The 26,821-nt window shown below is 50.1% G+C and overlaps 1 protein-coding gene across 2 annotated transcripts in view; it reads right to left on the reverse strand.

Annotated features, from left to right (window-relative positions):
• Sema2a (Semaphorin 2a) overlaps positions 1–26,821 on the reverse strand; it is a 430,460-nt gene that overhangs the window by 313,320 nt on the left and 90,319 nt on the right. For both annotated transcript variants that reach the window (XM_011153982.2, XM_025297934.1), the window contains exon 2: positions 12,535–12,764. In XM_011153982.2, the coding sequence (XP_011152284.2) occupies positions 12,535–12,539 (5 nt within the window). In that variant the 5' untranslated portion in view covers positions 12,540–12,764. The remainder of the gene's footprint in view (positions 1–12,534; positions 12,765–26,821) is intronic.

Raw genomic sequence — 26,821 nt, forward strand, 5'->3', positions numbered from 1 at the left:
GAATCCGATTCGGCGAGCTTTCGGGCACCGCCTGCAGATAACGGGCTTCCTTCCTTCCTTCCTTCCTTCCGTAGTGGGAGTATCGCGAGAGTCGACGTTACTTGCCGTCTTCGTGGCCGTTCGTGGCTAACTGGCGACTGTCCGGGAGCAGCGCAGGCCGAGCGGCTCGCACGAAATAAGAATAATAATCCCGCACGAGAGGATATCATTCCGCCCGCTAATCCCGACGTTGCGGCTGAGCGCGAATTCATGGCCGCGATTCACGCAATGACCGAAACTTCTCTCGTAACTTGCGACTTCCCCCCCCTTCTCTCTCTCTCTCTCTCTCTCTCTCCCGCCCTTTACCTTCGCCCATTACCATCCCCACGGACCCAACTCGACCTCTGAGCGGCAATTGCCGACAATCGTCGCTCTCAGCCACGTGCCGTCGTCAGAGAAGATGTGTGTGTGTGTGTGTGTGTGTGTGCACGGCTATTAATAATTAAATTATGAAGACGAATCGACCGTCATATCTCGACAGATCGATAGGCAGTCGCGCGGTGTCCTCTCAGCGGTCGAATTATAACATTCGAAATTTCGCGTAGCGCCCGATGCCGGCGATCGCGCTGTCTCTCCTCGATTTTTCTCGGTGTACGCGTGCACTCACAGAACGAGGAATCCGCGAGCTGCAACTCTGGCTCGCATCGTCGACTAATCTCGCGACTGTGTCAAGATCGGCCAATGCTAAAACCCGGTCGTAAACTCTGCGTCCATTCGCGTCGTCCCCGAAAGCATCCCGAGCGCTTTAATTTATCTCGGCAAAGTATTTAACGCAGCGCTCGCTTCTCCTTTCCCTCTCTCTCTCTCTCTCTCTCTCTCTCTTTCTCTCTCTCTCCCCCCCTCTTTCTCTCTTTCTGTTCGCTTGTCGTCAGAGGATTCGAATTACAAGCGGCGTACAAGCGCCCGGCGGGCGCTTACAACGTCGGAGTAGTTACTTTTATAGCCACTGGCAATGTACGGTTGATCGCAGTTACGAGGGCCGCTGGAGGAGCAGGACTGGATATAAAAGGGCCCGGCTGGTGTGTGCCCCCCCCTCCCCCCGACACGGCGATTCGGCGATCGCGGAAGCGACTAACCCGGCGGAACCACCAACTCGGTAATGTTACCGTCGTCGTACCACGCCGAAATAACGGTTCCTTTGAAACGCGGTTTCCCGCTCCCTTTAACGGTCGCTACGTGTCAATGGGTCGGTCGCGCGCCTTCCGATCGGGCTGCGCACCTGAACCCGCTGTTCTCGATTACGCGCCTCGCTGTGCGCGAGAGAAATTCGTGCGGCTTGCCGAACGGCTGGGCGGGGTGTTCGTTCTCGTTCCTCGCGAGCCTGCATGTACCTGCACTCGCGAGTATACGTGTAGTACACGCGTAGTACGCTCGTAACGTCGGGACTCCGCGAAGATCAAAAAGATTGAGCGAGCACGGGACGAGTTTGATATTTCACGAGAGCACGAGAGCCAGCCGCGGGAGGAAAGGCAGCCGAGGGAGAATTCGGCGAACAACGTGTCCGCGCAAACTGCGAGCGAAGGTGGAATCGGAAAGAAGAATCGTGCCTGGGAGTTGTAACGTATTATTGATAAGACGCCCCGAGTTAAGAATGCAGCAGTCTCCGGAGTTACAGCAAAAGCCCGGCCGAATCCGGAGCCGATCATGTCGGGTCGATAAGCGACAAGCAGCCGATGCGCGCGCGCGCGCGCGCGCATGTGATTTTTGTATCCTGCCGCGCGATACCCCCTGCCGGGCAATTAATGCCATTGATTGCAATTAACGCGACATCAACTATGCTCATTTATTGCGTGCGAGTTCTATCCGATGACCCTGCGCCCGTCAAATTAATTATACATCCGTTTGATCAATACGAACGTCCGATATTACGCCGACGCGTTATCCGAGCAGCAGCGATTGTCTGCGATGCAGGAGCGAGCGAGAGAGAGCGAGAGAGAGAGAGAGAGAGAAAGAGAATACACAAGGAGAAAAGGCCCGCGCAAGCGGCCTCTTCTTGGCGAGAAGTTCCTCTTCGCATTAGCCGAGGAAGAAGAAAATGCGCAAGGAAATGAGCGCTCGTGCACCTCATTTGAACACTGCGCGCAGTGTGCTCTCTCGTACGAACAAATATTAAATCTGTAGCTGGAGGGTGCCCACGGCGGCGGTTCAGGCTCGCATGCCGCTCCTTCTGAAGCCGGCAAGCGGGAAAAAGGCCGAGGCTCCTTAAAAAGCGGGACAGCGTCTGGAATAACGTGGAACATTAAACCCGAGCAAGCGAGACACAGCGGGCAGGATCCTCGCGCGGGATGAATATTTAAAGCAAACCTCAGTTCTCCGCGCGCGACTCCGCAAAGGAGCACGTCGCGAGACGCGCGATGTAGCGCACGAGGGGCGGGGGAGGCAGCGGAGGGGGTCGTAAAGTACGACCACGGCGTTGTGCGCGACTCTCATTCGGGATGGATGCACGTGCGTCGTTCGTGAGTCGCCCGCGGACTTTCGCTTTCCCTAATCGACTAAGTTCGCCGTTGGAGGGAGGAAAAAAGAAAGGGAAAAGGAGAAACTTGCGACGCGCGCCCACGGCTCGACGCGTCGACAAAAAGTTCGGATGCTTGCGCGACTCGCGCTCGCGCTCGCTAGTGCGTCGCGCGAGTATCCACCCCATGTGGGCTCGCGATCGGCAGCAGCAGCGGCTCACCCTTGTTGAATTTCCAGTGTTTGATATATGTAAAGCTATTTTCGCGACGTGCATAAAGCCACGCGCGTCCTCTCGCGAGGGGGCGCGCGGCAGAAATTATCGTAATCCGAATATTTCCGCGTACTCTCGACGTCCCGCGGTGCTTTTTTGTTCTCTCCCTCTCTCTCTCTCTCTCAATCACTCTGGAGAGAGAACCCTTGTGTACGACCGCCGAAGGAAGAAATATCAGATGGGATACGAGAAGCTTTGTATGATTTAACGCGCACGTTTTGCCCTCTGTGGGGCAAGGAGTCAAAGGGGGAGGAGGGGGGGGACTGGCGCGATTCAATCGACGTTATCTCGGCGAAGCTACCGGCGCGGCGACCGTCGGAAGCATGGGAATAAATTGTCTTCGCGCTCATACAAAGGCAAAATTAATTGTTACGATTTAATTTCTACGCTTCTGAAACGCCTCCAACCGCCGACAATACATTCGCCGCAGCTTCGCCGAGGATGGATCGATCGTGCGTTAACTGAACGGCGATTTTAACGGGCACCAATTCGTCATTATGCAAAGCTGCGCGCATAGAAAGCGCCCGGAAAGAGTCGTTTTAATTAATTAAAACAACACGACGAATTCACGTGTTCGCCGCTGACAGTTCCAATTTAAAGTCGGATTATTCGAAATACTGTGGATATCGACAGCCGGAGATTTGCATCTCAAATACGAATGCCCCGAACGTTGCTTCCGCCAGGCAAATATGCGTTTGCTCTCTATTATCGCAAAGACTGTCTAATTCTAAAAATATCACTGCTATGCGCGAAATCATAAAAATAAGTGGAAATATTTCATATACATATATACGTATATACGTATATACACACATATGAACATATATATATATATATATATATATGATGCATATATATTGTATGTATATGTATGTATATATATATACACATCGTCATCGCAAAAGAGAGCGGTTATTTTAGTCTGTAAAACCACGTAGAGAGAAAATACACCCGCATTTTACCGCAGCCGAAATCGCAACTTCACCTCACAGCTGCAACTTTTTCCACTACAATCACAGGTAAAAGCCAACACACGAATCGCGGTATATTTTATATTGTTTCTCTCATACTTTCATATATCTTTATATCTTATATCTTTTTATATTTAACGTTTCATTCATAAATGAGCGTATAAACTTGTCATTCCCGCGCACTTTTCGCTGCCTCATCTTACAATATATCCAGAGACAAATCAGTTGCCGCTGAGTAACGCTACTCGCTAGCCGAAAGATGCTTGGAATTCGTAGGAATAACCTTCAGGAATTCACCGCTGGTCCGACATTACCGATCATTTCGCCGGAATTAATGTAAGACTGTCGTTTCCCGTAATAAACGTAATGAGCGCGTTTTACATCCCCGGCGCGGTATTCACGGAAGCGTAGAAAAGCTAGACGGCAATTGCGCTTCGCGAACGTAAAACGGCACGCCGATTACATTAGAAATACGTTCCATTCTCTGAACGCGCGCACGGTGAAAGAGAGAGAGAGAGAGAGAGAGAGAGAGAGAGAGAGAGAGAGAGAGAGAGAGAGAGAGAGAGAGAGAGAGAGAGAGAGAGAGAGAGAGAGAGTGAGAAGGGGGGAGGGAGAGAAAGAGAAAGAGACAGCAGCGACGGCCGTAGGTTGCGCACGTGCGTTCGTTGCCCCGCAGGAAATTGCACATGCAAATCGAGCCTTTTTTTTCTTACGCGGCAGCGTAACCATCCCGTCTCCGAAGCGAACTTCGCGTAATTCATGAGAGCGTCTCGGCATTTGAATAGGAGCGCAGTGTGCCAGCAAATAGGTAATTTAATCCGACGCGACTAAGACCGCGAGGAAATTGCATCGAATTTCCAGCGAAACGACTCGTTTATTTGCGGCACATATTCAAAGAAAAGGACGGACGATCAATGCGCGGATAAGCACGACTAAAGGGAGAGGGAGAGAAGACAAAAATAAAAAAAAAAGAGAGACGGCTAGACGGAACGTTGCTGCGGGCACACACACGCACACGCACACACACACACACACACACACACGTTCCATGCCGTTGCCGGGAGGAGTCTCGCAGTGGACGAGAAGACAACACTTTTCTGACCGAGATCTCGCCGAAAGGCAGCGGGGATTCAAAGGGGCACGACGCCGGAGACGCTATCGAAAGAGTGAAGACGGGAGCCGGAAGATAGAGAAAGAAGTAGCTGGGCGCCCATGCATGGCTGCAAATGAGGCCGCAGATGCGTCGGGCGATAAGGAATGATGGAAAGTGGCTCGTGAAAAGAGCCATCGCGGTGGCTGCTACCTGCGGTGGCGGGGAACAGCCGGTGCAAGTGCACGGCTACGCGATGCGGCTGCGGAACGTTTTCGCCAAGAGCGTGAATAAGCGCCCAAGTCGCAAGCGGGAAAGTGCACGCGCAATGCGGTGTGAAAGGTGCCGCGCGCGCTCGCTCGCTCATTCGTTCGTTCGTTCGTTCGTTCGCTCGCGAGCACTCGACTTCAATGCGATCGCGCGTTCAAATCATCCTAACGAAGTGGCCGACTTTCGCAATTTACTTGTCAAACGGTCCTCGCGCTTCACCGACTCGACCGCGCTCGATGTAAATCGCGCGGACGAAAATGTCACCGTAAGCTGAGGAAAGTGTGCCGAGAGCGGAGAGAGAGAGAGAGAGAGAGAGAAGCGACGAAAAGAAAGAAAAAAGAAAAAAAGAAAACATATACAACAGTCAAGCCCAAAACAGAATTCTCACCACCCGCGTCGCTCTTTCAGCACCTCGTAATTATTCCCTCTCCCACGACTGAGGCTTCTTTTGCGGAGCAACGGAGCTTGAAACCGGCGGCGTCAGTCAGCCTCGCGTTGAACGTATTTCGTTTTTATCAAGTGGATAATCACACTGTGAAGTGAAAAGGAGAAGCTCGCCAACGACAAGATACGGAAAGATGAATCTATCATCTGCGGGACCCGATGCGCGCTTAATCGACAGCCTTGAGAAGATGAAGGGGGCGTCTTCAAGATTTGCCATTCTGGTAATTGAAACCTGGCGCGAGCCTCGAGGCGGGGAACGTTTAATAGCCAAAGTTAGTCGCGTTTCTATGCAAATTAAATGCTTACAGCCATCGAGAGGTGAGCTACGTAGGGTGGCGATGGCGGTGGCCGTTTCCTCCTCGCTGTTTATCTACCGAGAGAGGTTCTTGGACGACTCGTAACGTAAATAGTTAGTGCCTGCCTGTGGGCTGCGACGAACGGCCAACGTGTGCGGAATAACGATAAGCTCCTAACGTTGCTGAACAAGGGACCATATTTATGCGTCTTGCATGTCCCGCGTTTTTCTCCGTCCGCTAAAAGCGTTCCGAAGTTTCGGCGCGTATCCACCGCGCGCATTAACTCCGCAAAACAACGCGTAAACCAGCCCGAAAAAGCCTCACGCGGAACAAACTCCGAGTGATACCCGGCTATTGTTCGTCCCGTAAGCGGAAAGGAAAAGCGGAAAAAGAGCGCGAAGAAAGAACGGCAAAGAGAGAGAGAGAGAGAGAGAGAGAGAGAGAGAGGAAGGAATCCGCGCGGCAAGTGCAGGTGTTCGCGATACTCAGATTAGCACTTCACAGAGTGACAGGCTTCTGAGTAACCTTACGCCCTGACCTTTGGAAAAAAAAAAGAAAAAGAGAGAGAGAGAGAGAGAGAGAGAGAATCCCCGCGCATGAATAGTTTTGCACGCTCGCTACACGTGTAGCGCTCTAGGCGAGAGAAGCGGAAGAAAGGTGTAACCCCATCCTCGAGCGCTGGTGGCCCAGCGCGGAGACTCCTGTTTACACTTAGCTTTATTGCTTTCCGGGCAAATGCGTGCGCGCTGAGTCAGCTCGACATTAAAATCCCTTCGGTGAGGTGTGGCTATCAGTTGCCGTTGATCACTCCGGTTGCGGATGAGGCAAATGAGAAGGCCGCGAAAGGACACCGACAACTTGCCGGCGATACGCCAACGATTCTTTTCGTCGGCCTCTCTCACCTTCCTCCCCCCTCCCCCCTGTCGTCGGTTTCTCCCGTTTCTCGCGCTTCCCGTGCGGCCTGCGACGGCTGTTGTTAAAGGATCGGGACTTTATAATACCGCGCGCCCTACGGACACGTGCGGACAAGTAATATTCGTCTGCGCCGTGCGGGAACCGGCTCGGAAGGGACAACGATAAGTATCTAGCCGGCGGAGTGCCATTCTCACCCGTTCGATCGATAGACGGCCGACCGCCACCGGCATCACAGCGGGGTAATAACGAAAGTGCCGTGGGGAGGGGGCAACGCGCGCGGCCCTTTGCGTTGTATCTCACGTACCGACGGCACCGAGGTCCGAGGGAGTCAGACATTTCGGGAATCGCATAAATTTTGCAAACGAGAACGAGGGTGTACGCTTTCCGAGGGGGTTAATAGATATTCGTCTCGGAATCGCGCTATCGCTGAAGCAATATTTCGCGTATCTCTCTGCGCTATGAGCACGTAACGTTGCGCGATACGCCGCGTAAAATGCAGCGTCTCTCCCGAAAGAATAAATAATTAAAAGTCTCTGTCCGCACGCGCGCGCGCGTCAACCTGTTCCGTCGCGAACGGATAAATATGCCGGCTCGAATACACGTCTTCCTTTGTACCCGGACGACTGCCTGTTTGTCGACCTCGCACCTCCTCTCTCCACCGGATTCTATGAATATACCGTTGTTATTTCATCAACATCTCATTCAAATCGCAGAGCGATGAAAAGCTGGATACGCGTGTAACGAGATGCTTAATAAACTCATTTCTCATGGGACGCACCTTAGAAATTACAGAGAGAGAGAGAGAGAGAGAGAGAGAGAGAGAAACGGCTGAAAATACTAGAGATTACGGATATTATAGAGAAATGGATTTCCGTCGGCGTGCAAACGCAACGTTGCGCGAGAGCGGGGCAAGCTCGCCTGGAAGATAATCCAAAGGTTTACGCCAGCACAATTGTGTACTCCATCAATCCAATGATTTGAGTCCGAGCGCCCGCCCATCCATTATTGCCGACGCACGGTTAGTAATAGCGTGCGAGGGGGGGGGGGAGGGGGAGGTCACTGTAAATGACTCCATAGTAACCATGGATGCATAAAGGTAAATCTCTCGCACTCGATACATACACGGTCCCATTATTGCCAATTACATCGCGCGGGAGGGTGTTCGAAGCGCGGCGCTCGCGCGCCCTCTTAGCGATTTCCCACAATTTCGCCATAATCCACGCGCGATATCACAATTCCTGATAAAGCGAAGGCGCAGCGGCGATTACGAGAAAGAGCGGGCGGAAAGGGAAGGAGCGTTTTTCCAATTAATATTCTCGTTACTCGAAATATCGAAAGGAATGCACGACTCTCCGGCGATCCCCCCCCTTCTCTCTCTCTCTCTCTCTCTCTCTCTCTCTCTCTCTCTCTCTCTCTCTCTCTCTCTCTCTCTCTCTCCCTCCCTCTCGGTATTACCTTCGCCGCGTTACATCCGCCGATTAACTCGGCGGAATAATTCTCTTTCCGGACAATACCAGCGTAATCGCTGCCGACCTCTTGTAATAAGGCACCTCTTGTAATGGAAAATTCTTTAACAAGGTGGGAGAAAAAACAGCGGCCCGCGAGCCCTTGTTCCGGCCGGCGCGCGCGCGCCCGCGAATTTCTCGAGAAATAAAGATGTTTGCTTTACCTTCTTGTCTTTACCTGGCCCGCGCGCGCGCTCGCCCTTCCCCCCGCCCCCGGTGCTTTCATTTCCTCCTATCATTCGCAGCTTCTGTATTTGAAGTATAGCTACTTCCCTCAGTTTGACCAGCGTTTCCATTCTTAATTTCTTCGCTCCCTCTTCGCGTAACGGCGCCCCGCGGCAACTTATTAGTATGCAGACCTCCCTCGCGATTCCGCGCGAGCTCGCGCATGCAAATTTTTTATAACGTGCCTACAACCGTCGCCGTAGTCGAATAAATAGCCTCCGTAGCTACCGTATCGCCGTGAGCGTGCGCTCGCGCGGTGATTTTGCACGCGCATGAGTTGCTTCTTACGCGAAACACGGCTTCCGTTACAGCCGTTGATTTTAAACGTCGGCACACCCGGGCCCCGGCTGTTACTTGCAACAATCACGCACAATGGAGCAAGTCCGGAAAAAAAGGTACCGCGAGTATAAGCGCTCTTATAGATGACTATCTCGATACAGAATTCCTCCCGCCCTCTCTCCCTCTCTTCATCCCGATCTTTGCTATATTCGTAATTATAAAAAAATCCTCCACTTGCGTGTCAAAATTAAAATGTACAACCAGACTCGCGTGAGAACTACGATGAACGGTGCGGTCGAGAAAACGGACAGCGGATAATCGACAAAATTTCAGCAAATTATAACGGGAGGATAACCGGTCTGTTGTCGCGATGTACATCTCATTGAGTGTGTTTAGCAAACAAACTTCGCCAATATCGATAATACGAGTCGGTGGCGTCAGTTGCCGGCGCGACTCGTGCAAATAATCGCGGCACACAAGTGACGCTTTTCCGGGAAGGTCAACGCACCGTGTGCCGTGGGACGAGCCGATATCTCGATAATGCGAAACTAAATTGGCAAAAAGCGTAATTAGAATAAATCTGGGACGGGAGCGAGGAGGGGAGAGAGGCACGCGAGATATTTTGTTGAGGCCGAATATCTCTTCCCGCAAGGGGCTGGCGGAGGGGTGGCGCAGAAACTCATTTTTTTTTTATCGGCGTCCGGTTAAACGGCGCGATTGTTCCGGACCGTCCAACCGAACGCAATCGGGTATTTCGTTGAAAGTTTCAGCGGCGCGAGCTGCGCGCGGAACATCTCCTGCCGCACTCTTTTTTTTTTTTTCAATCACTGCCCCCAAAACGATTGATCTCGAATGAATCCCGTTGTGTAATTCGGACGGTGGGCCGTATCGGGTCGCGTTGTAATCTCATCGTTATGATGGTTGGTTGTACTCGAGCGGTGAGTGGGCGATTGATTAAACGCAATTACGGTTATCCCTATGCGAAAGTGATTCGCAACTATTGACGTCGGCATAATACGACTTGTTCCCAAGTTTCGATAATTGTTCCCTACGAGTGCTGCACAGAGAGAGAGAGAGAGGCGGCCGAGTGCATCAGTCCGTCGAAACGTGCGTTTCGGGCTCGCCGCGATGGTAAAATGCACGGCGGAAAGCGCGAAAACCGAGAGCTTGCACACGTTCGTTCCGTTGCGCGTAGAACGTCATTATAACGTCGCGCGCAATCCCGCTCATTAATATTGTAAAGGAATGCAGACATTGGTAATAAAAGACTGGCGCAATGGTATTACCGGCTCTCATCGTTCTCGCAAAGAACGTAATATTACGCTCGCGGATTCGCTCTGCCGTTAAGACATTATCTTAAAACTCTTTTTTCCGAGAGAGAGTCTCGGTTCTTAGTTTAACGCTACGATGCGCAGTTGAAAGGGACTATAACATCTTATTCTATTTAAGCACTCGCAACAAAAGAAACGCCGCGCGTTTTTGTCGCAGGCTCTTCAACGGGAAAGCTCTTCAGACAATCGTCGCAACGGATTTAATAACAAACGGCAGTACAAAGAACTACCTTTTACATGCAAACGCACACACAGCCGACGCCAGTGAAAAATACATGCAATTCCCGACGAACTGTGACCTTCTCTCCCCTCCCTCCCCCTCGCACCCTCTATCTCTCCTTCCCTCGTTTCTTTTCCTTCGACGACGTTTCTGAGTCCGTCATCGAGTGTTTGAATTGAATTTAGCGCGCGATTATTCGTTTTTTCGAACGCCTGACTCGAGTTGGCGTTAGTAAAGAATCAACGGGCCTTCCTTTCCCATTCAGAATCTCTGTAACGAGAGAGAGAGAGAGAGAGAGAGAGAGAAAATCTACATTTCCCGACGAAGGTATCTAACAATCCCGAAAATGGAAAGTAAACGCTGCTTTCGTCGGCTGCTTTGGAAGATCCATGGCCATTATTGAGGTTGTTACTGAACACGCGATAGCGCTCCCTTAATAAGCAAACTGCTAGACAGTTGCCTGCTCGAGTCGCGACAACAGAGAATATTCGCGTCTCGGAATTCGCGTTTCCACGTCACGGCCTTTTCCGATCGCGCTCTCGCTCGTTACGTCGCGTCGTCTCGCGTTACGCGAGCCGAATCACGAATTCTTGAGCGAGGCGTTCACTTAAGGAAACAGTCCTGTAAATGCGAGCCATTTTCTCGGGGTCTACAAACCGGCCGGCGGGAGTGCAAGGCACTTAAATAAGATTGGATCCCGCTTATCTGCTTTACGAGCTGACATAAAGCGCGGCTGGTATTCGCATCGACGCAGCCGGGGCCGCGCCGCGCTCGGGCTACTGATATCAATTAAAATCGATTTCGTTCCGCCCTGAAAATCGCGATGCGGAGCCTGTCTTCGAGGTTGCCATTGATCCGTCGGATCGCTCGTAAAATAAAGATTTGGCCGGGGGAGTGCTGTGAGCGCCGCGATCTCTTTCGAGGGTTACTTCGCCCCATTGTAACCTCCCAGCACCACGACAGCGTGCGCGCGCCACACACACACACACACACACAGCGCTCAAGCGCCACGGTACCGCAGGGGCGGATCAGCCCGCGCTCAGCCTGAATACTGATTCTCGACGGACGCATATATTACCACCGCGGATAAAAGACATTTGCATTTTGATGGACTGCGCCGAGTGCATTTGACGTTTCGTATGCATTTCTCCGGGCCCGCGCGCGCGCGCGCGGCGAACACGCGTGTGTTAGGCGCGAGCGAGCGGGCGCTCGTATCTCGCCACTGCCGTGAAAAACTCGGTCTTACCCGTATTTATCACTCAATGTTGCACGCCCATGCATATAGCCGTTTGTATTTATCTCACGCCACGAATCCTTTGAGTATTCCTACAATTCCTACAATGAACTCGCGCGCGAGCGAATCGCGTATACGTACGAACGTAGTCGCATCTTGTTGTATATTTATGCACACACACGTGGAGAAGAAACCTCAATAGGGAAGCGCCGAGAGTGACGGTGCAAATCTGCAGTTTCGGGAAGAATAAATTGGCGAACTTTGAAAAAAACACATTTTCCTAGTGAGCTCTGAGAGAGAGAGAGAGGGGGGAGAGAGAGAGAGAGAGAGAGAGAGAGAGAGAAGTGTCAGATGAATACGCGGGTAGTAATCACACTCGAGTAATCGGGGGAGCGAGAGGAGGAAAGTTTCTCTTTACCGTCAAGATATTCCGTATTCTACGCGCAGGGGATACAGTCCGACATGATCGCGGCAAAGGCAGGCGCGCCTCTAATTCGCGTCGGAATATAAATCCGGCTGCGTGAGCTTCATTCACATTCCCCGGCGCCAAAAGCTCGGCGAAAAGCGCGGAGAAATCAATTGCCGAAACTTCGATATCGGGCTCGGGCGAAAGCGCGGAACGAGCGCGGGATTGCACGGACAATGGTGCGAAAGAAGTGGCAAATTGAAAAACCGCCCCACGACCGAGAACAGAATCCGGCGGAGCGCGGCCGAGAGCGTCCGGCGCGCTCGCGCCGGCGGCGGCGGGGCGGAAGGAGAGAGGGGGGGGTGTGGGTGGGCTGCAAAAGCCGTAATATCCGCCGAATATCCTTCGGCTCGGTCCCTGATCCGTCCGTGACGGAAAAGCCCGCGGTAATAACCGGTAATTCACATTCAAACGCACTCGACCGCCGGCGCCGGAGACCGCCCGACGGAAAATAATGACTCGCCGCCGCCGCCGCCGCCGCCGCGATACGGCCGAGATATAGAAAATACTGAATCGACGCACTCACCATTATCCTCGAACGCTTCGTCCTCGACGGCGGCGGTGTAACGCACCAGTGAGTCTCCAGTGCGAAATCTCGATTCCACGCGCTTGCACTGTCACAGCTGCACACGTTCTCCTTCAGAACAACCGTCCCATCGCAATGTAACCGACGATCGTCACACCGCGCGCTTCTGCCGAGGTAGCGGCATTCTTATCCCGATGAGCCAGCAACGTTCGATCGTAGGCAGCATGTCTGCGAACAAAAAGCGTCACATTGCGTTACTTCACGACAGTCACGGCAGGCATGTCTCGTGGATTTGCGAGAAATTCAATTGAAAAGCAGCCGCGTACGTGCGGCCGCGTAAATAATGGCCGTATCCGAATGCTCAGCTTTGCAACTCGGGCTCGCTCGCGATCGAATCGATATGACGTTTCCGTGTAATCGATGATGATACTTCAGGTTTTCAATGTTCGATTCAATAAAGACTGGATATTTATCGACATCGACGCGCAGCAGTGACGAGATTCCTTGGATATTTTGTCGATACCGTGTCGATATCTATATATCAATTTGATACCTAGAAGATATCATACAGGGGTGTCGACCGATTATTGATGATCTAGTTCATATTCAAATCGAGTCGATATATGGATATATCGATTCGAACGAGTACGATATAAGCTGGGTAACGATTAAATCGTCGACACCTGCATAATTTATTTATTTATTCACGAGATAAATCCCCTTTTTTCTTTTCTATAAATTTTACAAAAAGAAAAAGGATAAGAAAATTATCTACATAAACATACAAAAAAATGGATACCGGTTTTCATTCGAAGGTAAGGTAAATGTCCCAGTAACCAGACGTTTAAGCGTAGGTCGTCACAAAAAATACAATATATAATATTAAGAATAGTTTTTATATAAATGTTATTAATGAAATACTTACACAAGTAATATAGCACATTGTATGTACGAATGACCGGACAACTGAAATAGGTTACGGCCTAATATTCAGATATAATTTATCCCAGTGTTTGATCGCAATTAGAAAATTAGTATGTGTTAACGGGAAATAATATAAATATAGATGCTGTCTCTTAATAAATTTATTAACGATTGACCATTATTTTGCCAAATCATAGGTACATATTTATTTAATTAATTTTTATTTTAATTTTAATTTATTTTAATACAAAAGTATCAAATTGGGTATATCTTTTTCCAACTAATCGTCAAATATTGCCGTTTTTTTTACAATAATTATTGCTTTCATTCATTATTGTTAAAATAAATAGTAAATATTTTTTTTCACAGTGGTTGGATAGTGTAACGTGTCCGGCTATTGGGACGTTTACCTTAAGTCATAAAATGTTTTTCAGATGTCGCGATGAACGTTTAAATTGAGAAAATCGATCGTTGACTTTCACGCCTCACGATATCAACCTGATCTCAACGTGTCTCGAGCGGATTCTCCATCGACTTCTCTATCTCCAAGCATACAAAGCTCGCGATTCTCTTGCGAGTCGACTGACACACAACGTACATGAGCCATCGAGCGAAAGGTATGTCGAAATATACACAGACTCGTGTTTACGAGGGCACAGCGCCTCTCTCTCTCTCTCTCTTCTTTGTAACCCCAATACCAGCACGTGGCCCGAGGATACAACCCGAAGGTTTTCCCATGGCGCAGCTAGATATAGCGAGCATTATCTTCGCTTACAGGTAAGTAACCGAGAGAAACTTGAAGCACGAAACAGGAAAATTACTCCTTTGACACGTTGCAGGTAATCGTGGAGGAAAAAGGCTGCAAGACAGGAGTGTGGGCGAAGGAAATGGGTAGCCGGAGAACGGAGGACTTTCAGCGAAACTTGCGAACCCGAGGGAGCGCTTGAGAAGCTTTATAACTTCGACAACCTTAAATCGGCAAAACTGCCGCGCCTCTGGTGGCCGTAGAGCGCGTCCGAGAGACGGAATGAGGAAAGCGCGGCAGCGGGGAGGCAAAGTCGACGGGAAGGACGCCCGGATGGCCGGGCCGCGCGATGGAGGAGGTGCGCGCGAAGAAGTAGTTGCACGTATTCCACTTGGAGAGATAGAACGAGGATAGCGCGGCATGACTATGATTCCCCTCCATTCTCAGTCTTCATTGATGAGACTATCTACCCTCGAGAGCTCAGCCGGTTCGATGCCGCGCTGCGGCTGCTCCCGACGCTACGCGCGGCGCGCGACGTGCTATCCATATTTCCGAAACTACGTTTCCTGTCAAACGACGCGATTAGACAGGACGTTAGAACCTAATACGTTTCAACGTCTAACATTACGGCGTTTCGCGCAACGTCGTCGACGTAGCGGCACGAGAGAGAGAGAGAGAGAGAGAGAGAGAGAGAGAGAGAGAGAGGGAGAGAGAGAGAGAGACACGTCTCGCACCCGATCGGGTTTCGCCCGGATGTGAAGATTTAATAGCGCCTCCGCGCTGCGATGTACGCGCTAATTACGAGAATAATCAGGAAGCCGTAAATTCGAATGTAAGAACCTGTAGCTAGGATGAAACGCGGCAAATTCAGAGGAGAAACTTAACGTGTTCTTTCTCGAAATACCGCGCGCCGGTTGCCGCATACGCCCGGCAACGTGAAACAACGCGCGCCGTGTGTAGCGCAAATTAATTACACGTTATGATGATGTACAGCGCGTCTCTAGAATAAAACAGGCGGGAAGCTGCGCAGCGTGTATAGGCTAAACGTTATATATAGCGCAGCCGCGCGTGTGCGCAAAATTATATTGTTTCGCGACAGTACGAGGTTCGTACGAAGGTTCACGCTACTCCCTCTGTCACTATCGTGAAATCTATTCCATTAAAAAACACGGTAGCGCTCGATGTGTGCCGCGCGCATTAAGATTAATATCAACCGTCGCGTATCTCTCCGCTCTCAAAAGTACCGCTTCGTCGCGCGACATCGAGGAAAAAGGAGGAACGATGGAAGCGGCGGCGGCCGCCGCCGCCTCTGCCTCCCGTCTCGTGTAACATTAAAACGCCGTACGCGACGCATGCGATAATCGAAGGTAGAAGCCAGCGCGTGACGCGCGCGAATTGACGCCGCTCCGTGGTCTACCGGGGGTCGGAAAATACCTGCACATCCCTTAGCCGGCCGTCTGCACGACGAAGAGTCGGTCACGCCGGGGGTCGCGACGGCCAAGTCACCCCTAGGCGACTCGCCTCCGTCCTCGCGCCCTCCGCGTTCCGCACGCTCCGCTCGTTCCGCTTCCACCCCTCGGAAAAAAACTCAGGCTTGCATTTCAGTAAAGAGCCAACCCATCCGCGTGCATGGACAATGGGACCAGACGCCCAGCCAGACGCCCCCGACAACGCCCTTTCTTTCGGGCAACGCGTGTCTGCGTGCTTGCCTGCGTGCGTGCGTGCGTCGTGCGTACGTGCATGCGTGCGTACGTCGTGCGTACGTGCGTGCGTGCGGTGCGTGCGTGGGCGTGCGTGGGCGTGCGTGCGTGCGTGCGTGCGTGCGTGCGTGCGTGCGTGCGTGCGTGCGTGCGTGCGTGCGTGCGTGCGTGCGTGCGTGCGTGCGTGCGTGCGTGCGTGCGTGCGTGCGTGCGTGCGTGGCGTGCGTGCGTGCGTGCGTGCGTGCGTGCGTGCGTGCGTGCGTGCGTGCGTGCGTGCGTGCGTGCGTGCGTGCGTGCGTGCGTGCGTGTGTGTGTGCGCGCGTGTACATCACCGCCGGCGAACTTCAGCCGCGTCTCATCCTCGCTCTCGACGACGGCGTCTGGCTGCTTTTTCCGCGACGATGCTCGTCCGCCCCGCGCCAGACGTATGCACCGCCGCCGGTACAACGGCGCGGAAAACAATTATCTGTCCCACCGGACGAGGACTGCACTCCGTCGCGCGACTTTCGACGTCGCGCTCATAAATCCGAATTAGAAAACGACGCGAACCATGCGCGATCGGGGACTTCGTGCAGACGCGCACAATGCAATTAACTCTCGCGTGGTCGAAAGAATCCAATCTCGACGAGAATTCAATACGAAAGAGAGAGAGAGAGAGAGAGAGAGAGAGAGAGAGAGAGAGAGGGGGGAATGAGAAAGAGAGGCACAGGACGAGACGGATCCTCCGTTTTGTTCCACACGGCAACGCCGTGTCTGCGCCTGTCGCTTTATGATTTTCTCACGCGGGGATTACGGTACGCGACACGACGTAACGCGAGAATCGCGCGCGCGCGCACACACACACACACACACGCACAGCTTCTCGCGCAAAACACGCGTAAAATAGAAGACACGACTCAAACTGTCTGGCGTGAGGTTTCACAGTGGTCGAAAACGGCGACGTTCCGCTTCGAACAAGTGTATGCGTGAGCGGTCGCCACCCTCTTCCGCGCAAATCTCCCTGTAACTACGTCTCGCACCGAACTGACGAAGAGCATTTACCAAAGTACTGGCATTCACGCCCTCGGCGAATGGCGCGAAGTAACGCACAGAACAGAAAGTGCGAAACAGGAAGCCACCAGGCCCTTTTGTTTTCGACGGCGTTTTCTCTGGGTCTATCTCTTCCTCTTCCTCTTCCTTTTCCTCTTCCTCTTCCTCTTCCTCTTCCTCGTCGGTTCTGCTCGCTGCCGCACAGTTAGCGGCCATGTACACACACGTTCGGTCAAAATGGTTCCCTCGTTTGTTCTTATTTCATTCTTGCACCTTTACCGCGCGCGCACGCATCGTTCGAAAGTAACGCCAGCATCCATCAACAATAATGCTGCATCCTCGCGAATGCAAGGATGTGGTTTACTTCTGTCGCGGACGAGCGCAAACCACGAAGGTGACTGCCAGCCGTCAAGAGTTTCCCGCCGGGAAATGTTTCTCCAGCTCGCGAAACAAAAGTCTGTCGCGCCGTGAATCGCACGATTACTAAGTTTACATGGTCATTTTGATACAATCGAACGCGACTTACATAGAAATTCTGTTCCCCCGATTTATTTTCGCTCCCCAGCCGATCCGTTAAAAATTATGTGGCGAGGCTAGCTAAGATTAAAGATGGGTAAAAGCACAACGGTACAAAAAAATTGTGAAATAGGAAAACAAGAACAATATTCTTGATACAACTTTGTTGTCAATTTTTTGTTTCATTTTCAACCTTATTCGCTCATCATCAACAAAAGTAATGAAACAGTGCAGGAAATGTGGAACGACAAGTGTCGATGCGATGGATACACCTATGATAACAATATTAGCTAAAATCGAAATAATTAAGATAAGTGCAACCGGCATCGATATAGATTTATACGTTCGGGAAATATTAATTGCGAAAGGTGGCGATACATCGATGCAGAAACACCAGTCGAGTCAGCAAGCTGACAAAATATAAGTGACAAGGATTTAATATAGAATCAAAATAGATCCATGCAATTCATATCGACGTAGCGTTGCGTGTTAGGAAAATATGAAATTCAAAATGCTCGATAGATTGATGCAGAACTAACGCTTGTATCAAGTGTAAGCTGACAAACAATTAAAAAGTAATACATATCGCCAGCTGGTAGCGATGGAAATAAGAGATGGAATAAATATTGGTATTACAATATTATTTTTATACATTTTTCTGCATACCTGTGTTATCTTTACTATTAAACTGACGCAAACTATCTTTCTCTACGTCAAATTGTAAACTCTATTTTTAATGAAACGACTGGGGCAACAACATCGGGAATACAGCAACAAATTAATAACAAAAGAGCACTAAATTTCCACCGCGAGTCGCATTCGATTATGCTGAAATAGTTATCAGTCAGCTTAATAAACGTGCGGTTTTCACCTCCAACACATTCCTGCCTACGTCGTCGCTTTTTTTCTGACTCGTTGATGAGAACATTCACTCTCAACGTATGCGGATAAAATGGCTTTTTTTTTTCATCGCGAACCGCGCGGGTGTCATATATATGTACGTATGTATCTGAGATATTTAATCCCATCGCGGTGTTAATTTAAAAGTTGCGAAATATTTTAATTTTTCAAATGTACCGTGAGTGCTTGAAAAAAAAAAAAACTGCGAGAGCTCGCTCCATCAAGCAACCTCGTGTAATCCACGAACAAGCGGCGACAGATCCCTTTGCGTGAAAAAAGCGGAAAGGGCATATCGATTGCACACACTGCGATACACTGCGGTACACTGGGTCTCGATTCGTCGAAGCTCGTCGAAGGTACGATCGGCCCGCCATATCGATGTTTCGATGCACGCGATACGGTAGTAACCTCCCGCTCCCCGACGTCTCGAGAATTTAGCGAGTGTATTAATGATTCCGGGCATTGCGAGCTATCATGTCGCGGGATCTATCACCGGGGATTTGGTGCTACCCTGTCAGGGAATCTCTATAATACCCAAGTTACAGCACCCTTGCGTTCACCTCTGACCGTCTCCCCTTAACAACAGTTCAATTAGTTCCGGCTTAACGGCTTTCAGTTCCGGTGACTCGTGACCGGAATCTCGGACAATTATTCCTTGGGCGGAAACGTAGCAGCTCAAATTTCTGCCCCCTCGCCAGCAGCGAAACCACGCTTGAGCGCCGGACAAATCTTTCCACACGCGACGGCGAGAACAGTTTTTATTAGGACATGCGACGTGAGTTACTTCGACTCCGTTCCAGAGCGGAGGTCGTTTCTCGCGGAAATGGCTGGCTCGCAAGCGACCGCAATGGGTTTTCGATAATTAAGTCTATATTTGTTCGTCCGGAGACGTCTGGGGAAATGTATTTTCACGCACACACTATATTCCATGTATATAAGTAGCGCCTATTGTGTCCGATCAATTCTTCATTGGAAATATTAAGAAAAAGAGAGAGAGAGAGAGAGAGAGAGAGAGAGAGAGAGAGAGAGAGAGAGAGAGAGAGAGAGAGAGAGAGAGAGAGAGAGAGAGAGAGAGAGAGAGAGAGAGAGAGAGAGAGAGAGAGAGCGAATGATGACTTGATGATCTCTGGAAATTTCAAAATCATCAAGTCAATGAAAATTAGAGCACTACTGTAACAGCATATTCTGGAGACCAAATAGAGTAAAAAGTCCAGTACCACTTTTTCTTCCGACAAATAGCTACCGAGATATCGCAAGTTAAATATTGAATAAAAATTTTCTTTATGGAGGAAACCAAGTTTTCCATAAATATCTCGAAAAGTGTTAGGCAAATAAAAAAATGTCTCAGACGAAAGTTGTTCAAATTAATCGGTAGAAAAAGATGATATGATAAAAAATTGGGATTTCCATTTAAGAAAAGTGATGATTAGTGAATATCTCGAAAATGGCGCCATCTGTAAACGAAATAATATCGCTGCCTTATGTCCCCTTTCAAACCAAATGAGTTTTGTCTGAAACATTTTTTTCGTATCTTTTATAAATATTAAAAATGGGACACCCTGTATATACATGTGTGTGTGTGTGTGTGTGTGTAAAGAAAAATAGCTCGCGGTCGCTCTCAATGCATCTGAAAGCCGCATCCGTTTGCCGCACTCGATTCGCGGCGGGAAAAATCGCTTAGATCTTAAGCGCGGATTTACGCATGCAAATTATTAAATCGTCCGAAATTTAACGTGTTTGCGAGAGCAAGGCTCAATCAAACGAAGTTAACTCCGACGACGAAGAAGGAAGGGAGGAAGGCGGATCGAAGGTCGAGGCGGAGATCGTAAAATCAAGTATCCTGAAAGAGCCACCGCGGAGAACTAGAGCAGCAGTCGAGTACGCCTTAATGTGTTTGCCCGCGAAAGTGCCTATCCGGAAATGTCTAGGAAATGAAATAGCGTTGCGTACGTAAACGAGCTGTCAGAGTGCTGGGCGAGTAAATAACTAACTTTCTTCGCCGAGCCGTCGCAGCGCCTTAAGCCGCTACGGAGAGCTCATTACGAGCGCGACATGGCTCGCGTTTTCGTGAAGTTCCTGCGATAAGAAAGACAGCACCGTAATTACGTCTACGTCTGCGCTTCGCAGATCGCTGAATAAACCGAAATCTGCACGTGATATTTACGGTGGCGAATCCGTCAGGTGCTACTGCTAATTTCGAGGAAGATGATAGGAGCGGAAGGTGGTCGGAAGCTTGGACGGAAGTGTCTCCGGTGTGCTCTAAACGGATATCGTCGCGGATTGTCACGCGAGTGGACGCGGACGACGCGACGCTCGGGAGATGGATATTTTGACGACAGTTTAAAGTCGCACACGACTATCTCGCGTAACCGAGGAGGAAGGATCAAACGACTGACGGAGAGGATACGGTGAAAAGAGCACGGAGGAAATTGCCGCCAATCAGATCTTCTCAGGCTCGAGAGAGAGACAAAGATTTATGAGAGGAGCGTGAACTCATTCTCCGCACAAATCCAGAGAAATTGTCCTTAACGCAGAAAATGAAGCATGGAGATGAAAGAAAAAAAGAAGAAAAAAAAAACGATAAGAAACCGGGTAAGAAACATAATCAGATAGAATTATTGCGTGTATTACGTTGTCCGCGGACTGAAATTAATTGTGTCTGCACAGTACAGACAGCAGCGGGATGCTACGGGTTCTTGACGAGTTCCGCAGACTGACGACGTTTAATATCGCGCGCACTGTTGATGTGTTATCGTACGTTACACAATGGAAATGATTGAAAAAATTGCCTGAACACAGGCGTAACCTGTGGCTGCATAGAGAATAGTTAATTTAGCGGAAAATTCGCCGGAGAGATACGATATGTATGAATCGATTTTGATACGTAACGTCGGAAAGCTATTACTTTTAATACAAAAATAATAATCCGCTGAATATGGAATTTCTACGCAGCAGTCGTGTGCGCTAACATTGAGAAAAATAATCTTTTACTATAGAAAGGCGTATTTTCGAGCGATATTTTTTCATACGCTGATCCATATTCATTAAAGCATTGACCTCGTCGTTAGATTCAATATCCTATTTCCATGGAATACGTTATCGATAAAAAGTATGGACACTCTACATATTTTTCCATCAGAAACAAAGTGCATTAATGAACTTCATCTGTAAATACGTTCGGTCGATCCTGAAAAAATTCGATAACACGGCACGCATCGGGAACTAAATTCTATAGCCTGAGGTTTCCGAAACAAGACGCGAGGTCGGTTATTGGTTAATATTGTGTATAAAAGCGGAAGAGTGATTATTAAAAGTTCAATTCGGCATGCAAAATGCACGGGCGAATCATCGTCATCATTTAATAACCGCCGAGATAAACAACGACTGATTACATGGGTGTCTCTTTCCTCCTTTTAGTTAATTAATAAAAATTTATACGCCGTGCACTCTCCATGTCTCGTGTATATATTCGCGCGAATACTTCATTAATTAAGGGAAATACGAACGTACGAATTGCGTAATGGTAACCGGTGTTATCGGCGGATTCGCCGCAAACACACTCCCGATTTTTACGTCAGAAAGAATCGCGTACGCGGCCGAAGAGAGAGAGAGAGAGAGAGAGAGAGAGAGAGAGAGAGAGAGAGAAAGAGAGAGGACTCCGCGCCCTCAAGAATACATATCGAGATAAATATGATGCATCGCATATACATCGCGTTACAAAGGGGAGATATTTGTTTGGATGTAAACGACAAATATACGATATCAGATGGTACGACGCTCGCGAATATGCTAGCTTCCTCAGCCGGGAAGCTCGAGACAGGATCGAGGATAGTCAAGTCCATGCAGTCGCGGAGAGAGGGTGAAAGACGAAGAGGGCATTATGACCGGTCGGGGGTGGAGAGGCTCGGATGGCTTATGGATTCTCCCTTTCCCCTCTGTGGAACTTTCGCGCGGTAACCCTTCGTATAAAAGGTTGGGTAGTGTCAGAACAGTTAGGTCGTCGACGTGACCCGGGAGTTCGCCTGGAACAACCTCCATTTGTACGGGGAATTACATCCGCGGAGGAAGAAAAAAATATTTCAATGGCCGGCCGGCCGTCTTGCCGCGTCAAAGGCGAAGAAGATGAAGGGATTCGAGAAATAACGAATCGCGGCGTTTTCCGCGTCGGATATTGCGAAGGACGAACAATAACCAGCCAGTTGTTTCTATAACGTTGCGCCCGTTAACGCGTGCCATAATTGAACGACGACAGGTCGGACAGGTATTTCCTGCGAGTCGTTATCGGGCGTTAAAGTATTGTGCAATAAAGCGCTTAAAGGATGATCGATCGAGGTCAACGTGTGATGCATTAAAGGTCACGTGCGTATGTAGCGAATACGAACGCGCGAAAGAGAAGTAGGAACGATATTCCGGCGAAAGCCAGCCCCCCCTTACAATGCTGTCGTTAGCCGCGCGCGACGCAGCGCGGTTCTGTGAAAAATGATTGCGATATCGAGGTGAAGAGTCACACAAGGATGACTGCGTCACGGACGATCAGTCGTCGCGCCGCATATCGCCGGCCATCGTAGTAATGTATTGGCCGAGAAGAAACGGTCCCCCCATTGTCCACCGGTGGCGCGCGCGGAAATGTAGTTCTATTGCGCACGTTGAATGATGACGCACATTTGTCGGATAGCAAAGAGGATAATGCAATTTCAGTTGCCGTCCACAATCTGCATCGATTCTTCATTTGCATGTAATCTACTTCGTTCGTATTACGCTTCGTTCCCGTGCCGCCGCGCCGCTCGCATCCGAGTTTACGTCGTTATTCAACGGGAGATCCATTTTATAAATAGCCACCCTCTCGTTTGCCTCTCTTTAGCAAAAGTCGTAAATCACACCGCGTGGTAGTGAGATCCACAGTGCGTGAAATAATACAAAACTGCCACAGCGAAAATAATATGACTCCGCCGTCGAGAATTTACGGTGGGGCGAAAAAAAAAGTCAGCCCGTCGGAATTACAAATTTGAGACAGACATTTTGACCGAAACAAAAAAAAATCAACTAAAACATATTTTCACTCCGTTCTCTCTCGACACCTCTCGACGTTCCACGTCGAGTTTCTACGTGTTTCCAACTAAGCGTTAAACAGGAACGCACACCGGGGCTGCAACTTTTAGCAATTACGGTTAACACATTCGCTCGTACGTAAGATACGTGAGCTCTGAAATGGTAGCAACTATTCGAAGCAAATCGAGAGAGCGAAAGACAGCATCGTTCGTGAATCGGCTCGTCCTTGCCCGCCACGTCTAGCGGTAAAGCATCGTCTCGCAATATATTTGGATCACCCGCATATATTGCAGCGGCCTGTTCCGCCTCCACGGGGAGGCGGTGTCCCATAACCGCGCGATGTGCGGGAATTAGGGCTGATCGACGACTACGAGAGAGATATCAAAGCATTCGTCCGCGCGTGGCACCGCACCGTAAAGAGGTCGGTTTAAGCCGCGGCGCCATATTTTCCATGACTCCACGGGGGTCTCCTCCTCCTCCTCCTCCTCCTCACGACCCCTGAGACTTAGCGCACCCCCGGAGTGATTTTTAATGACCGACGTGGAAATCATTGTTCGCGGCGAAATTAGGTTCAAGGTAAACGTCCTCGTGAAGTATGATTTATGAAGCGGAGGTGGCAAGAAGGCCGACGCGACGGCGACGGCACGCTAGCGCGAGGAAAAAGCACGCGCGGCGACTCGCGCGATCTATCAAGCGACGCGACGAGCCGAACCGAGCCGTACGTTTGCTCGGACAATACGCGGACTAAACAAGCGGACTTTGTGCACGCTCGTTCGCGCGTTATCGCCCGAAACGGCACGCGGTTGTCTGTCACGGTTGACAGCGTTATTAAGCCGGCCGCTCTCTTCGACATTACTCACGCATAGGGAAAGCAGTTACAGCGAAGAATGATGCCCGGCCGTAGGCGGTAACCGACCGAGACACCCGTTCCCATATTTCAAGGACGGAGCAAAAAAAGAAACAACGCGGAGCGCACAAACGGAAAGTTTTCCGATGGGTTGCGAAATATACGCACAGAGAGAGAGAGAGAGAGAGAGAGAGAGAGAGAGAGAGAGAGAGAGAGAGAGAGAGAGAGAGAAAAGGGGGAGAAAAACGCGGACTTATCGCGCGCGCGGAATCTATCCGGAATTTTGGCAATTAGATCATTCCCGAAGCGAACGCGACGTTAGAGTCGGACGCGTATGATGTATGAACTCCGTGTCACCGGCATCGACATTAATCGTCGGCGCTCCCTCCTTACATCACGGTGGTCAAAAGAAATATCGCCGGGTGGTACGGGTGAACGGCGCGCGTATTTCGTGCGGTACGTATATCTATACCGCAGCTGTTTCCCCCCGCACACTTACAATCGCTGTAAATCCGGCCGTGGCCGCTTATTCAGCGGAGATTCGCGGGCGATCGAGTGGCCCCGACCCCGCCGAGAGATAGGTCGATCGAAAGAGCGAGCGTCCGCACGTTCATCCCGTCGTCCGCGTGGCATGCCATATTTTACAGTATCAATCATAGAGCGCAATAAACGAGGGGCCGCGAGGGTGGCGGAGGTTGGGTTGCTAAGATACAGAACCGGTTAATGGGACTATTACGTCTAGGCCAGACTCCAGCATGGGGCTAAGTCCACGGTGGAAGGCAGGGGGTGGACGAGCGGAGAACGAAACAGCCCCGAGGTAGGGGGATGATGTCGTCGCAACGTGCTACCAGCTGTGACTTATGACGTATCACGGCGCACGAGCAATGCCGTCGTGGAGGCCGTGGGTGAGCTTCAAAACTGAGCTACGCGTTCAATAAGTCGAGATTTATCGGCGGACACGCCACCGCCGCCCGGGCCTTAAATTGTTTTTGTCGCAATAACACGCCGGTTCGCCGCGCGTATAGAGAAGAAACGATCGTTTAAGTGAGTCCGTTCACGCAACGACAATCATTAACTCGCGAGCGGAACAATAGAGGGGGGAAGGAGGGGAGGCAATAAGCGCCCCGTAAAATCGCGCACGCCTCTTTTCTTGCTCCCTTCCTGTCTCCCTTCCTCCCCCCTCTCTCTCTCTCTCCCTCTCCCTCTCTCTCTCTCTCTCTCTCGATAACGTTAACGCAAACAAGGGAAAGAGTAGCGCGACTAAAAAATAACGTAAGCTCTATGTATTTAGTTATTCTTTCAATTCTCCGAAAATCGCATGCTGATGCGTAATGCGAGTCAAGAGACATTCCGGCTATTTTCGAGGTTCGTTTTAACGGACGTAGTTGCATATCGAAAACCGCGATCGGGAAACAAAAAGAGAACATAATCCAGCAGCGGTGAAAAACTATTTCGTTTTGTTCGTGCGCGGGCAATCTTTGTGAGAGGATTAAATCTGCGCGGAGAATTTGCGCGAGCGCGCGTGCACACACACACACACACACATACATACACACACGCGGCGGTAGTAGCAGTCGGCAAACGTTGTTGCCGCGGAGAAAGAGAGGAAGAGAAATAAAAACGCGGTAACGATGCTGGGATATTATCGACAGATTAAACCGCCGTTCATTTGCACGTCTGCTGTTTGAAAAGTAATTACCTCGTTGTCATCGACAGACCGCCATCGAGCCGCGCGGTGACTCAACAGCTGTGAGGGCGAACCTCTTCATTATTTTCCAATACCTCCATTGCATCCGGGACGATATCTATGGGAACGAAGGAGCGCCGGTTTCATGTACGGCCGAAAGAGCGAATGGAATGGAGCGACAACCTGGAAACTGCCGTGACAATCGCACTTTGCGCTCCCCCTCCACCCCACCCCGGTTAAATAAACTTCCTCGCGCCAAGGCTGGCCGAACTTTTCCTAATAGATACCCAAAGACTCCGCGGGGGCGGGAATAAATGTGCGTATGTATAATGCGGATTCTCTTTACCGGGCAATCCCGAAATTTAATGTAGTCCGGTGTAAAACAGCGCACGCTTTTTCTCACGAATAAATGCAACGCCGGAAAGAGAGCTTTGGGAGCGGGGGGGGGGGGGAAGCGAACTGTTCGCGAGCGAATTAACTAACGAGCAACATTTGAAAACAAAATATACAAAAAAAATGGCCAACGCTGAAAGCAAAATCCTTAGGTGGATGCGATAAATAAAAGCGATGTCTACGAGGCGAAATGATTGTTATATAATCTCCGTGACGGTGTTCTGCCTACGAACGAAAAATTATAAACAAAAAGTACGTATTACTCGGTTGGAAAGCAAGCTGCTCGCTTCCAGCATGCTTGCCGCGTCTTAGCGAGCTCTTCATTCACTTTTATCCACATCAGGAATATGTAACAAGTTTATATAACTATATTATATATTCCTGTAACATTTCGTATTTCATCCTCGTGGCCATTCTGTATGTTTGTGTTCTCCCCTCCTTCCCAACACATTCATTCTCTCTTTTCCTCACTCTCTCTCTTTCTCTCTCTCTCTC

Source organism: Harpegnathos saltator, unplaced genomic scaffold, assembly GCF_003227715.2.
Source record: "Harpegnathos saltator strain DR-91 unplaced genomic scaffold, Hsal_v8.6 scaffold2, whole genome shotgun sequence".
NCBI lineage: Eukaryota > Metazoa > Arthropoda > Insecta > Hymenoptera > Formicidae > Harpegnathos > Harpegnathos saltator.